Source organism: Dermochelys coriacea, chromosome 2, assembly GCF_009764565.3.
Source record: "Dermochelys coriacea isolate rDerCor1 chromosome 2, rDerCor1.pri.v4, whole genome shotgun sequence".
NCBI classification, from domain to species: Eukaryota; Metazoa; Chordata; order Testudines; family Dermochelyidae; genus Dermochelys; species Dermochelys coriacea.
This window is the reverse complement of record NC_050069.1, coordinates 86,713,151-86,728,237: the sequence shown is the minus strand read 5'-3', so window position 1 is coordinate 86,728,237 and position 15,087 is coordinate 86,713,151. Positions and strand designations below refer to the sequence as shown.

The 15,087-nt window shown below is 43.9% G+C and overlaps 1 protein-coding gene across 6 annotated transcripts in view; it reads left to right on the top strand.

The window, feature by feature from the left end:
* The window catches only part of MYOM1 (myomesin 1), a 139,493-nt gene that overhangs the window by 63,799 nt on the left and 60,607 nt on the right, over positions 1 to 15,087 (top strand). For all 6 annotated transcript variants that reach the window (XM_043508036.1, XM_043508037.1, XM_043508041.1 and 3 more), the window contains 5 exons: positions 2,731 to 2,823; positions 6,171 to 6,259; positions 6,387 to 6,449; positions 7,411 to 7,575; positions 8,189 to 8,350. In XM_043508036.1, coding sequence (XP_043363971.1) covers positions 2,731 to 2,823; positions 6,171 to 6,259; positions 6,387 to 6,449; positions 7,411 to 7,575; positions 8,189 to 8,350 — 572 coding nt within the window. The remainder of the gene's footprint in view (positions 1 to 2,730; positions 2,824 to 6,170; positions 6,260 to 6,386; positions 6,450 to 7,410; positions 7,576 to 8,188; positions 8,351 to 15,087) is intronic.

Here is a 15,087-nt window from a genome sequence, read left to right as displayed (position 1 = left end):
CCTTACACTCATTGACTTCAATGAGAGGCATCCCACATGCATGCAAGGACAAATTGGCTCTTGAATTAAATTTAAACCGCAATAAATTTGGGTGATGGAATTTAATACATTATTTTACTTCAAAAAGTCTATATTTGGCCCTTGGTTACCAATGGAAAGAATGAATTCAGAGCCCTTACAGCAGGTGGTTTTGCTCAGACATAAGAAGAGCACTGAACTGTATCTGATAGCATTCATTCAGCATTTGTTAACCAAATATCATTCACATATTCCAAGATGTCATTCATTATATGAACAATGAAGAATTTTGAATGCCGTGGGTGATAAATAAAAAGATTCAGGGGCTTTCATTCTAGAAATCCTTAGAGTGTGATGCAGGTTCATTAACTGATGCAGTTTTATTGGTTCCATTGGAAAGAAGATATGAAAAACCAAGGATATTTGGGACTTGCAGTAGAAAGTAAAAGTTATTAGTGCATAATGTAGTGGGCTGATTGAGATCCAACATTTGCTAATGATGTGCCTGTTCTGGAATTTATTTGACTTTCCAGAAATAACAACAAGTGGCCCTTCAAAAGTGTGAGGCAGATGAATATAAACCTGCCAAAAATATAATAATTTATTTTTCACTAACATGATTATGAAAAGAAAAGGAGTGCAAGGATTCTAAAAACTGATATAACTCATTTAGGGTTTGATCCTGCACAGTGCTGAGCACTGAATGACCTCAATTTCTACAAACTTCAGTGGGTGCTCAGAACCTTGCCACAGTGTCTGGTAGCTTGTTGGATCAAGTCCCCCATTTCGTGTGTTACTATTGGGGGAGCCAGTGCATGTGGTCAGAGATGCACATCCCCATGCAATTGTAAGTGGGGGAATAGTCCCGCTACTGTGGGGAACTTTCCTGGCTTCTGCACTACCCCGATGAAGTGGGCTAGCGAAAGGATCTGAGTCCTCGCTCTTCCTTTACCCAGTGGCCTCCCTGCCATTGAGGACTCCCCTTCCACTCTCCTATCTGGAAGAATCCTCGTAAACCCAACAAGCCTGGGCCCAGGATTCCTGGAGGGCTCGACCCCCCAACCTGTGGTCACCTAGGACAGGGGCTAGGGTGTCCCCACTCCGGGTTGGACACTTGCTCTGGTGGTGGCCACACGCTCTCAGGCTCTAAATGATAGGACTCTTCTCCCCAGTGTTGCCGCTGCCCTGTCGGGGTTATGATCCAAGCCTGGCCTGCAGAACCTCTTGGCTGAGGCGTCTCCCTGTGCTGGGCCCACTGCCCAGGGTCCCCCTCGCTCTCCACAGCTGCTCACCGCACCCATCTCCAGACTGTTCCAGCCCCAGCTCCACCACTCTGCCTTAGCACTGCTGCTGCTGCTGTGCCTCCAGCTCCCTGGGCTGCTTCTTTGGCCCCCTGCCTCTGGTTGCTACAACTCTGCTCTCAAGACAGGTCTACTCTGCAGGCTGCTTCTGTGACTCTGCTCCCAGCACTGACCTGCTTCCTGGGCTGCTTCTCTAGCCCCTCTGGCTCTGGTTGCTGCCGCTCTGCTCCCAGGGCAAGTCTGCTCTCTCTGGGCTGTGCCTCTGGCTTTGGGGCTGCAGCTCTGCTCCCAGGACAGGGTCTGCTCTCTCTGGGCTGCCTTTCTGGTCCCTCTGGATCTGGCACAGCTCTGCTCCCCAGCTCAGCTTGGGCTCCTGCTTTCTCCTTAGCTCAGCCCCATTCTGTCTGACCCAGGCAAATCCAGCTCACACGGAGGATGGGACCTCCCTGATTAGCCTGCCCGCCCTGTCATTCAGGCTGACCTGGAGCATTGGCCTCTCCCCATTGTTCCTGGGAGCTGTCAGTCTCATGGTCCTGATTCCCCATTGACCCTTCCCCTTTTTAGTACTAGGAGCTAGCAACTAAAACACCCCCACTGAATGTTAGTAAGGGGGCAACAGTCCCCTTACACAATGCAGTTGGGAAGCACCACTAGCTAGTCCAGGGAAGAAGTGGTGGCAGGTGGATCCACTATTATGTAGATCTTCTGATCACTGTTCCCTGTAAGACAGGATACTAGAATAGCAGAGCAACAGTGCCCATCAAACAACTCTGGTGGTGTGCACAATTTGAGGGATAGGACTCCTTCACCCCCGATCCCTGTGGAATGCCCTTTGCACCAACCCATCTCCTTAGACTTTGCACTGAGAGGAAGATCAGACTGAAAATTAATGGGACTTGTGATGGTAACTCACTTAAGCGTTTTTGAAAATCCCACACTTACCCTTTGTCCATAAGTTTGCTGGTGTGGGTAATGTCTGTTATTCCCAACAGTAGGAAGACTTGAAAGGCAACTTTCAATATAAGGGTTGATTAGCAGAGGTAGCTTTGGCTTGATCTGTTTCAAAAGTGATTTAAAAGCACTGTTATTCTGGTTTCCCAAATGAAATAAGCTATACTGGAAGAAGGGCTTTTTTGTGGGTATAACTGAGTCTACCTGGGGGTTTATACCAGCACAGATTGATAACATAAGTTTTAAGTGTAGTCTAGGCTTTAGACGGAATATATGGTTGTGTAGGGAGCCACAGAGTTATTATTGTCATTGATATTTAGAGGTCTGAAATATCTCACTTGTGGCTCTGCTGCCCATTAATAATATGGTATAGATTGTAACCCAAACACCAAGCATTTGCCCTTTTATTGTAAAAGATTTACACTTCAGATTACTATATACTATTTTTTTTGTTCCATAGGTACAAGAACAATGTGCCCATCAATGTGCATACTCACCCTGGCAAGTATATCATTGAAAGTCGATATGGGATGCACTCACTGGAGATTAACAAGTAAGGGAGTACCAGATAATTAAATGATTTCAGTAAAAATGTTACTGTTGATTTACCACTGCCGTGTGTGTGTGTGTGTATGTGTGTGTGTGTGTGTGTGTGTTGGGAGTTGAGGAATAAGAGCCTCCAAATTGATACAGTTGAGCAGAATAGTGTCTCCTAAAAATGTAAGAAGCTCTGGTTTTCATCTATCAAGGATAAGCAGTCTTCCTAAGTGAGTTATAGCTGGATTGTAGTTCAATTTATAGTTGAGTCATAAATACTTGGGCTACTTTTGATAACCTCTGCCACCTTCTTCTCCCATTTACAGTATAAACATGATAAATAATATTGTCCAGGCTTACAGTTGTGACAAGTACAATATTTGATGATTTATTTAGCTCTATTTTCAAACACAAATCTTGGGTGTTAGTCTTACAGAAACAAACAGTATTGGGCACCACCCAAACAGACATAAGAAGGATTTTAGCAATATTCCTCATCCAAATAGGAAATTTTTTGCAGTTGCCTGTATTCAAGAAAAATTGAAACATGGAGACCTCTTTGTAATGTGAGCTCCTTGAGTGATCAGTTCTGCCTTCAGCATTCAAGTGCCTACTTTAGGTGCCTAAGTGCTGATTGGAGCATACAAATGTGAGATTTGGACATCATAGTAAGATTCTCACATTTGAAAATAGAGTTTACAGAGTTGACCAAACAGTTCTCATAGGTCCCACATTAGATCCCGCTGCGGCATATAATAACATGGACAACATCCCTGGGATAATAATAATAATAAGTACCTTTGGGTTTTTTTTCTACTTCTTCTATTCATTGATTCTCATCCTGAACTTCAAAGAGACATTTTAAAATAATTATTACTCCAGTAGATAGGATTTGAGTCCTGGAGAAACTTAATTTTTACTAACAATACCAGTTAGAAATACTTATCTCTTCAACATTATGTTCCCAATGGTTTTAACCTGTTCATATATTTAATTCAGCTTTATTTCTTATTTCTTGCGCTAGCTTATTTGAATTTTAAACAATTTTTTGAACATCTATGCAAGGTTTTTTATTTGTTTGTCTTTAATTTCCATATCCATATAATGGAGAAAAGTATTAGTATGTTATTAATTAAATAAAGAAACGCACACACTCCTTGCACATCGTACCAGGTAAAATTCAGAGAATTTGCTCAAATGAATAAAAGTGAACCTTCCCTGGGCTCTTTGGCATCTGTACAACATCTGGGAGGATGCTGAACTCCTCCCAATGAAAGCTGAAAGTATTCAGCACTTCACAGTGTCAAACCATTTATAAGGAATGCTGGATCTGATTCTTCTCTTATTATATCAGGAGTGAATCAGTTTGGTTAAATGGTGTTGTATTGATGTAAAAACTAGTGAGGGGAGAATCAAGCACCTTCTGCACAATAATCTAGGGCTGATCTTGTTTCCATTGAAGTCAATGGGAGTTCATGAGTATGGACTAAGTAAAAGTGGACAGGAAGGGGAATAAGTAGCTCAGCATTTGGCCCAATGTGAGTATGGGCTGAGTGAATACTAACCAAATACTAAGTAAGGACCTCAGGATTGCATCCCAAAACTTTTCAGAGTACAATTTAGTAGATTCTTTACTGAGATGCTTTGACTGGCAAAACATAACTGTGCTTAACAGTAGTGAAGTTCTACTGTGAAGAAAAATGTCAGCAAGGTACAATTTTAGTTAGAAAATTTAATTAGGAGCCCGAGGAAAGGTTTAAAGAATTAAGAAACAAAGAAACCCTATAAAGACCACTTTTCTTTCTTTCATTGCCTCAGACCTTTCAATAACCACTCAGCCTTTTCCCTGTCCCCACCGTTCAGTTAATTCCCTGAATCCTTTTCAACTCCTTGCTGTTCTCCAATTGCTCTGGAAGAGTTTCTGCTGGCCTCTGGCCTCTACTGAATTCTACTTTGTGCTCTCTGGACTAAGTGCTCCAGAGAGTTTGACATTTGAATTCAGCACAGACAAGGACGAAACAGATGGAATATGATAGGTGTTTGGACATGATCAGTAAAGTTGGGGGAAGAGTGAACTGGGGAACTAATTGGATGTTTGAATGGATGGAATAGGTGCTACTGAAGGGAAAGAGGAATGGGGATCTAATGAGAAGTTATAGGTAAGACTCTGTGTTTGTCACAGAGGTCACAAAAGTCATGGATTCCGTGACTTTCTGTGACTTCTGCAGAGGCCCATGTGCATGGCCCAGGAGCGGCCTGAGCAGTTCGGGCAGCCCCTGGGCCAGTTGCACTGGCTGCTGCTGGGGCAGTCTCAGGCCCCCCGTCCCCCAGCAGTAGGACTTTGGGTGTGGGGGGGACTGAGAGCTGGGGGTTGAGGTGCGGGACGGTGCTTACCTGGGAGGGAGGGGCCTCCCCGGAAGGGCAACAGGAACTTTGCTCACTCAGCTCCTAGCTCCACATGCTGCCTCCGCCCGCAGGCACCGCCCCTGCAGCTCACATTGGCAGTGGTTCCCAGCCAGTGGGAGTGGCAGAACCGGGACTTGGGGCGGAGCAGAGGCAGCACATGGAGCTAGGAGCTGGAGGTTGCTGCTTCCCAGGACGTGGGTAGGAAGCCTGCCCCAGCACCAACAACACCCCCCCTCTAGCACCTGCGGTGTCCCCGGGCCTCCTCCCCTAGCACCTGTGGTGCCCCCAAACGGCCCCCCCACTCCAAATTTTAGTACAGAGTATATAGTAAAAATCATGGTCAGGTCACGGGCTGTGAATTTCTGTTTACTGCCCAGGACCTCTTCATTACTTTTACTAAAAATACCCGTGACTAAAACGTAGCCTTAGTTATAGGTAAGAAAGTACAGCCATGCTGGTTGCTGAAGAGAATGAAGGAGGGAGATAAGCAAGTTATACAAGTGAATCCAAGCATAATGAACATTCAAGTTCAAGTGGATGGAGGATGGGTAAAGGTTCATATGGAGGATGGGTAAAGGTTCAAGCAAATTCTACTTTTAAGACCAATTCACTTCTTCTAGTTGATGAGTAAAGGAGGCTTGTGCTTTCAAAAATCTCATAAGGCCCCATCCTGCACTCCTCACTCATGGCCTGCTTCAAAATCCATTTAAATCAATGACAGTCTAAGTTTAATCGGGTGTAATTTATATTGACTTCAGTTGGAGTTTTACCTGAGTAAGGTTTAGGTCCCTTGTTAACTGAATCAGAGAGAAAAGCATTTAAATCAACACCGAGTAACCATTTGCTATATTACGTTATGAAAATAATGTTTAGAAAATGATGTTTTGATATCAGACATAGATCCTAGAAATGTCAAAGAGTACTAGGTGCTCTGCCTAATCATTTGCATCATTTCAGATGTGATTTTGAAGACACCGCTCAGTATCACGCTTCTGCCATGAATGTTAAAGGAGAACTTTCAGCTTATGCTTCCCTTGTGGTAAAGAGTAGGTTTGCAGGACATATTTCCTTTGATTTTTCTTTGTGGGGACACATTAAAAATTCTGTTTACATGGCAAAGTGCTGATTACTTCTAGGCAATTGGTGACTAGAGTTGTTCTCTTTTTTTTATAGGATATAAGGGAGAGTTTGATGAAAGTTATTTTCATGCTGGAACTGTTACCATGCCTCTCAGCTGTAAGTTCAAAAAATGTGTTTGCCTGACCTAATCCTTTTAAAATTGTGACATTGTGACAAAACAACCAAGGAGATTATTTGGTGACATTGTTTAGAAACAAAATGGGTCTAATTTTCAGAAGCTCTGAGCAGCTGCAATTTCAGTTGAAGTTAGTAAGAGCAGCAGATGCTCAGCACCTCTAAAAATCAGACCTTGTATGATATAAACTGGTTATCTCTTAGTGTCCACAGCAATTTTTGTTTATTTTACAACTGTCTACTGTACTTATCTGTTGGAATAGTGAGATAGACACTGATACATACTTTGTGTTTATACCTTTGGCATTGCACTTAGATCTGGAATATAAACGATCAAAGAAAGAGATGGAAGCCTCATCCCTTGAAATCTGTAAGACTAGACTGTATAAAACATTAGAGAGTCTTGCATTGGCTTCATGGGAGCCACTGGATGACTTGATAGCTTTTGTTCATCTCTAACTTCTGTGATTTCATTATTTTAGGAAGACAAGTAATAGAGATCAAATAGTCAGAACCCGAAGTTAAGTATTCTAGGTATAAGTAATCAGTGGGCCAGATCCTCAGCTGGTATCCAGCTAGCTCTACCAAAACTAATGGGGATATGCTGATTTACACCAGCTGAGGATCTGGCCTCACATTTAGAATTACTTTAAAGGTTTACATAAGTACATTGAAGTTTGAGGAGTTGTAGCAATGCTGCTCACCTAAATAATATATATTGGACCTGCTTCTGCAAGGTGCTGGGAGCTCTGTATTTGGAAGATTTGAAAGAGGGATTTGAGGTGTTTTTATTATTATTATTGTGACAATATAGTAATAATGTGCTAGATCTGCTATAAAATATAGAAGGTGCCATTTATATACAGTAGCTTTTGCTGGTTTTTGTCATTTATCACTACAAAAGGATAAAAAATTAAATAATCATTCAATTTTCTTTACACAGTTGGTGTTAGCCCCCATGGCTATGCTTCCAAGTTTGAAATCCACTTTGTTGACAAGTTTGAGGTATCCTTTGGGAGAGAAGGAGAGACAATGAGTCTGGGTTGTACAGTTATCATTCATCCCGACATTAAGCGCTTCCACCCAGAGATCCAGTGGTACAGGAATGGTAAGCACATATTACAAGATGAATTTTAAACTTGTCTGACAGAGAGCTTCATTCCCTTTCATATCCAATTGAAGAATGAAAAGAGGAAATATAAGGGTACATTATAGCTGTAAGATATATAAAAATGAGAGGGAAATGTTAACAATTTTTTTTTCAAAATTTTCCCTTTTTAAAATTTTTTTAAAATATGGCAAAATTTTGAAATGCAAAAAATTTCAATTAGTTCTACAGTTGGTCAAAAATGAGGGGAAAAGTTTGGGAAAATATTTTTGAATTTTTCCCATTTCTTTTCAATATTTTTAAATCTGAAACATTTCAATCAGCTGTAGTATTTATATAGCCATTCAGTGCTTGTGACTTTTGTTATTCATTGATATGTTGAAACCTCTCTTTACTGATCACTCCAGAGACTGAGGAAAAATCAGTTGTTTAATGGAGTTAGATCACTAAAGTCAGTGTAAAATTGGTATGAGAGAAGAATTAAGGATACTTTTGTGATTCTCTTTTAGGACAGGAAGTTGTCTAATAAGGATGATCTCTTGTACAGGTTTCATAGTATTTAGGAATAGATTCAATTCAGTCATCTCTCATTATAGAACTCTCTAATTTCTAGGTGTTCTTATTACACCATCCAAGTGGGTCCAGATGCATTGGAGTGGGGAGCGGGCTACGTTAACCCTTGCTCATGCTAACAAGGAGGATGAAGGTCTTTACACGCTTCGTGTGGTCATGGGGGACTACTATGAACAGTACAGTGCTTATGTTTTTGTTCAAGGTAAGATCTGGTGATGTTACCCTATGAAGAGAGCAGGATAACTAAACAAAGTGAGGAGAAATCAATCTCATTAATTTCAGCTTTTTTTTTCAAACGAAAACAGTGTAACTATTGAAAACTGTGAGATGCTTTTAAAGAACTGGTTAATAAACATGGACAAAATGCTGTGACATTGAAGAAAAGTCAGTTGTTTAGCATTATAATTTCCCTTTATTGTCATATGGAAAACTTGATAAGATACCTCATACCTGGGTGGTACCGCCGTGTATTTGAAGGTCTTTGGGCCCTTCTGATAGGACAGGGGTGGGCAAACTTTTTGGCCTGAGGGCCACATTGGGTTTCCAAAATTTTGTGGAAAATTTTCCCCACCTCCTATCTGACCCCCCCACTTCTCACCCCCTGACGGCTCCCCCGGGACTCCTGCCCCATCCAACCCCTCCTGTTCCCTGTCCCCTAATGGCCCCCCCGGGACTCCTGCCCCATCCACCACCTCCTACTCCCTGTCCCCTGACCACCCTTGGAGCCCCCACCCCTGACTGCTCACTGCCACCCCATCCAACTCCCCCCTCATTCCTGACTGCCCCCCCAGGACCCTTGCCCCTTGTTCCTCGCCCTCTGACTGCCCCGACCCCTATCCACACCCCCACACCCTGACCACTACCGAACTCCCCTGCCCCCTCTCCAACCCCCACTGCTCCCTGCCCCCTTACCGCGCTGCCTGGAGCACTGATAGCTGGTGGCGCTACAGCCATGCCACCCAGAGCACCGGGTCAGGCCGCAGCTCTGCAACTGCGCTGCCCGACCGCCCAGAGCATTGCGCCAGTGATGCGGCGCACTGAGGCTGCGGGGGAGGGGGAACAGCAGGGGAGCGGGGCCGGGGGCTAGCCTCCCGGGCCAGGAGCTCAGGGGCAGGAGGGTCCCACGGGCCAGATGTGGCCTGCGGGCCATAGTTTGCCCACCTCTGTGATAGCACCATTATTCATATGAAGAAATTCACTGATGCAGTTATACAACCCTTTGACCATAGTAGCCTGGGGACAGTGATGAGCACTAATGATAAAGAGGAGAAACCCATGTAACAAATTTTGAATGTATTATTCTGGCTATTTTGTTGCTAATTGTTTTGACTTAGATGCTGTACAATAACTCTCTGGCTCTCTTTAACAGACAGTGTAATAAATTAAAGTACATTAGCAAGTTTCGGAGGCAAGTAACGTGTAGAAGTTATTTAAAATTCAAAACCCACTAAAAGATTAGTTTTCTGTCTGTCTTGGTTTTATATTCTTGTACATTGATAAACTTCCTAGATTTTCTCTTGGAGAGAATGTCCCTTTAAAAAGAGCCTTAATTATCAAATTTCACTCGTCCATGCACTGATTCTATATCTGTCCTAGCTGCTGAAGGCAGCTGAAGTGTGTAATGCTAATCCTAAAGGCTCTGGAAATTCTTGGCTCTCTGAACATACCCAGAATGGCGCCACTTTGCCAAATATAGCAGAACCTGGTGATATGCAGATTACAGCCTGCTTGGAGATCATGACTAAAGCAGTCGTGCTCACAAATTGTAGAAAGAAGCCATCAAAATGTTTGTTTGTAACCTCACAACAAAGTAGAAAGATGGGAACAGACATATCAAAAGTTGTGTTGGTATATACATAAATTATCATTTTTGTTACTGTTGCATCTCTTGGATGAGACAGAGAGTTTAGGTCTTGACCAATTGTGACCATTAAAGGTCACATAGCACTTTTTGCAAGAGTATGGATGTAGCTTTCGTATCCTGGCAAATTCAAATTAGGTGAATTACAGTCTGTCTTATTTAAATTCCCCCTACAATTTCAATTGGATAATACATACTTCACTTCCTGTCCTAAACAGTTGTGTAATGATGCTACATTCAGTTCATCAGCTGCTGTATTTACTCTCAAGTGGTTGCCCTTATAAAAGGCCCCATCTAGAGGCCCCCAACTTGTGAGATGCAGAGCCCTGCACAGGGTCAGGCCTCTATTGTAAGTGCATTAGTAAAGGTTCTGAAGTGTTTTGTGAGCCTTCTATATTACTGCACAGTGGTCACTATTAACAAGTCAGCATTTGCTAACAGGCAGTAGGGTTGAAATTCTGGCCCCATTGAAATCAGTGGGAGTTTTACCACAGTTATTTCCTAATCTAACTACTGGAGAGGAAGTGTAGTACTTCAGATACCACTAAGTGTAGGGCCCTACCTAATTCAAGGTCCATTTTTGTAAATTTCATGGTCATAGCATTTTAAAAAATCGTGAATTTCAGGGTTTCAGATATTTAAATCTTGAATTTCACGGTGTTGTAACAACCAGGAGTATGTATTTTTAAAACAGCAAAATATAAACATGTAAAGCGCTTAAGACTCAGTTGTTTCTCAAACTGGGGATCCCAATCAAAAAGGAGGTTGTAAAGCTATTGTAGGGGGACAGTGATATTGCCACCCTTATTTCTGTGCTGCTGGTGGTGGTGGTGCTGTCTTCAGACCTGGGTGCCTGGCCAGCAGCTTCTGCTCTCCCGCTGCCCAGCTCTGAAGGGTAGGGCAAAAGTACACAAAAGTCCAGATTTCACAGGGGGATACCAGATTTCATGGTCTGTGACACGTTTTTCATGGCTGTGAATTTGGCAGTGCCCTAACTATGTGTAAATATTGGCAATTAAAGGCGTGTAAATGTTGACCGCTAGATGTACATTGATGATTTACTATTATTGCTATTAATAATTTTTATTATTGAGTTATATTGAATGGATTATGTATTGTGTAAATAGTAGTTTTTAAAGATCACACCAATGCTGTGATAAAACAGGAAAAAAATCATATAGAAGCCAGGCTCAGTAACACTGGCATAGCTCCAAAACCTCCAGAATTGCAAGGTTTCAGAGTAGCAGCTGTTAGTCTGTATTCGCAAAAAAGAAAAGGAGTACTTGTGGCACCTTAGAGACTAACAAATTTATTTGAGCATAAGCTTTTGTGAGCTACAGCTCACTTCATCGGATGCATTCCTGCATTACCTGCAATACCTGCAAGGAAATACAGTGTAATATCATCTTTTCCAAAGCTTTAATTTAGAGTGCTAAATCTTTTTGTGTTGTTATTTTGGAGCTAGAAAGAATAAAGGTTGGAAACTTATTGTAAATAAGATCATTATAATGAATGATATAAAATGCTATAATACCCTCGGATCCAGCAGTTTTAAAACTTTTGATTCTAGATAGTGTAAAAAATGTTTACTTAGCAGAGATGTACCATTTTCCTTCAAGTGTGAGGCTCCTTTTTGTCTAGCCCTAACCCATGGCCCTGTCCTGTGAAGTAGCTCACAACAGGACTGGGAAAATGCCAGGAATAATTGGACAAGTTGATGTTGATCCAGAAAGAAACAATGCCTCTTCTATGAAAACCTGTCACATGGACTTCTTGGAAAGGTTACAAAATGTTTATTTTCCCCACAAATATGCTAATAAACATACAGCTACACAAACAAGTCATGTCCCACAAATGAGGATACAGTTGCATAAACAATTTCTGCCCCCCATACCTAGCACTGCACTTCAGCTTTTAAAGTTTTAGATAAGATTTTCCTAAAAACAGACTCCACAGAATCAAAATCAGAGCTCCTCTGACACATAGGCCTAGACTTGTAACAAACATTTGACAGGAAGTACATATATACCCTTCAATTTATTTTCCAAAATGAGTCTGTCTAAACTACTAATAGATAGACCTCAAAGGGTCTTTCTTGATAAGCATCCTTGTGATTATCTGAATTCCTTGTGCCTAAATGTCCTCCCATTTATTCTGGATTTGCACTGTTGACTTCAGTGTATTTACTCCTGATTCACATCAGTGGAAGTGAAACCAGAATCAAACCTCTTCAGTCAGTTCGGGGTTTACAATGGCACCAAAGGCACAGGGGCGCCAGGTCCATACTGGGAAGGGACCCATTACAGACCTGTCTAACCCATCCACATGGCTGGGTCTGGCTCCTTGCCCAGGGCAGTCTAGCACCCAGGTCTTGCTGCCCAGCACCCGGGCTCTGCCATGTGGGCTGGGCAGGGCTGCTGGCTGGTGGGTGTGGCCAGGCCGGGTGAGCTCTCGGGAGTTACGTCCCAGGGGTCTACCTAGCTCCCCAGTGCAGTTCCAGCTCCGAACTGTCTCTGCTATTCACCACCTGTGGGGCACCGCCTGCCCACCTGGGACCGGTGCAGAGGCTGGTCTGGTTTCTGCCAGCTGGGGGAGTAGCGCGGGGGGCTTGGCTGGGCTCTGTCAGGCAAGTGGGTCCTGAGACAGGCCCACTCCTGTTGCGGCCTGGCTGATCGCACTGCTCCTGAGGGGCCAGAACGCTCCCTGCCCCGGGATTGGCCTGGCTGCACTGCTGATTCAGCCCAGCAGACTCGGTCACCTCCCAGCAGGGCCGGTGAGTGCGGCCACGGGGCAGGGCACAGGGGAGTGGGTCTCTGGGACCTGTGGCTGGGCAGTGGATGGGTGCAGGAGGTTTGTGCATTTTGGGCCACTAGATAGTGGGAGACGGTTGTATGTTTTGGGGTGCAGGGCATAGGGGGATCTGTGGGGGGGTGCTGGGCAGTGGGAGGTGCGGGAGGTCTGTGTGTTCTGTGACACCTGGCTGTGGGGGAGTCTATGTTGGGTGCTGTGCAGTTGTGGTGGTGGGGCTGTGGATGGGACATTGGGGGGTGTCTGTGGATGGGGGGATGCTGGGCGGGGTGGTGGAGGTTTGCAAGTGCTGTGCAGTTGTGGTGGGGGGTCTGTGGGGAGGGGTTTCTGGGTGGGGGGGCGCTGGATATAGGGGCTTGTTGAGGGGGGTCTGGGTAAGTGGGCACTGGGCATAGGGGGTAGGGAGGCACTGGGCGGGGATGCAATGTGGTATGTGGCACAAGCCCGCTCCTGAGGGGAAGGGGCGCACTGGCAGCATAGGGCCAGACAGGCCAGTGTGTGTCTGGTGGCTGCCGGTTTGTAAACGGTGCCCTCATGCTGGGCTGGACCCAATTGTCCCCAACCTGCCCTTCACTCCAGGGACTGACCCCTCGCATCTCCCCACACCATGCCTCATTGCTGCCATGGGGGCCCACAGATATGTTTGGCACTGGGCCCACAAAAGGTTTATCCGGCCCTGCCTTCAGTCTGAAAAAATTGGGCTGGAAAGCTCAAGAGAATAAGTTTTCTTATGCCAGGCCCAGTGATTCCTGCCTCTTAGTGGACTGAATATCCTACAAGAATAGCTTTTCTTCCAAGCCCAGCTAGATCAAGCAATGAAGGGAGGGTGCAGGGGCGGGGCCAGGGGAGGTTGAAAATGAGAAAAGAAATAAGAAATTGCCATTTATATTCACTTTTTGAATGAAAAATATATTCAGAATTTTTCAAATGTCAAAGAATGGCTTGGACTGAGTTTGGGATTGGTTTCTGGTTATTTATTTTATCTAGCCTTCTTATGGAATCCATCAATGTTTCTGTTATCCTTCCTAGATTCATAGATACTAAGGTCAGAAGGGACCATTCTGATCATCTAGTCCGACCTCCTGCACAGCGCAGGCCACAGAATCTCACCCACCCACTCCTACGAAAAACCTCACCTATGTCTGAGCTATTGAAGTCCTTAAATCATGGTTTAAAGACTTCAAGGAGCAGAGAAGCCTCCCTCAAGTCAACCATGCCCCATGCTACAGAGGAAGGTGAAAAACCTCCAGGGCCTCTCCAATCTGCCCTGGAGGAAAATTCCTTCCCGACCCCAAATATGGCAATCAGCTAAACCCTGAGCATATGGGCAAGATTCACCAGCCAGATACTACAGAAAATTCTTTCCTGGGTAACTCAGATCCCATCTATCTAATATCCCATCTCAGGGGATTAGTCCTATTTACCCTGAATATTTAAAGATCAATTACTTACCAAAATCACATTATCCCATCATACCGTCTCCTCCATAAACTTATCAAGTAGAATCTTAAAACCAGATAGATCTTTTGCCCCCACTGCTTCCCTTGGAAGGCTATTCCAAAACTTCACTCCTCTGATGGTTAAAAACCTTCGTCTAATTTCAAGTCTAAACTTCCTGGTGGCCAGTTTATACCCATTTGTTCTTGTGTCCACATTGGTGCCGAGCTTAAATAATTCCTCTCCCTCTCCTGTATTTATCCCTCTGATATATTTATAGAGAGCAATCATATCTCCCCTCAACCTTCTTTTAGTTAGGCTAAACGAGCCAAGCTCCTTAAGTCTCCTTTCATAAGACAAGTTTTCTATTCCTCGGAGCATCCTAGTAGCCCTTCTCTGTACCTGCTCCAGTTTGAATTCATCCTTTTTGAACATGGGAGACCAGAACTGCACACAGTATTCTAGGTGAGGTCTCACTAGTGCCTTGTATAATGGTACTAAAACCTCCTTATCCCTACTGGAAATGCCTGTCCTGATGCATAGATAACCCACCACAGTTCATCCATCTAAAATAGCGTTGTGTGTCCTTACAAAATACATCCTCTCCTGCACTCCCCAAGTTCAGGAGTCTAGCAAACAAGCATTTCATGAAGATGATTGTTTCCAGGGGCGGCCTGGTTAAAACCAGACCTTTTAAGGGGGACACTCTGTCTACCCAGCTGTAGCTGGGGTGGGGGTGGGGTTCTGAGACCTAATAACATTTCATCAACTTGTAATTTCATCATAAAACATGTCAGTGAACTCACAAAAGTGTTCTGTAACACTTTTTGTCC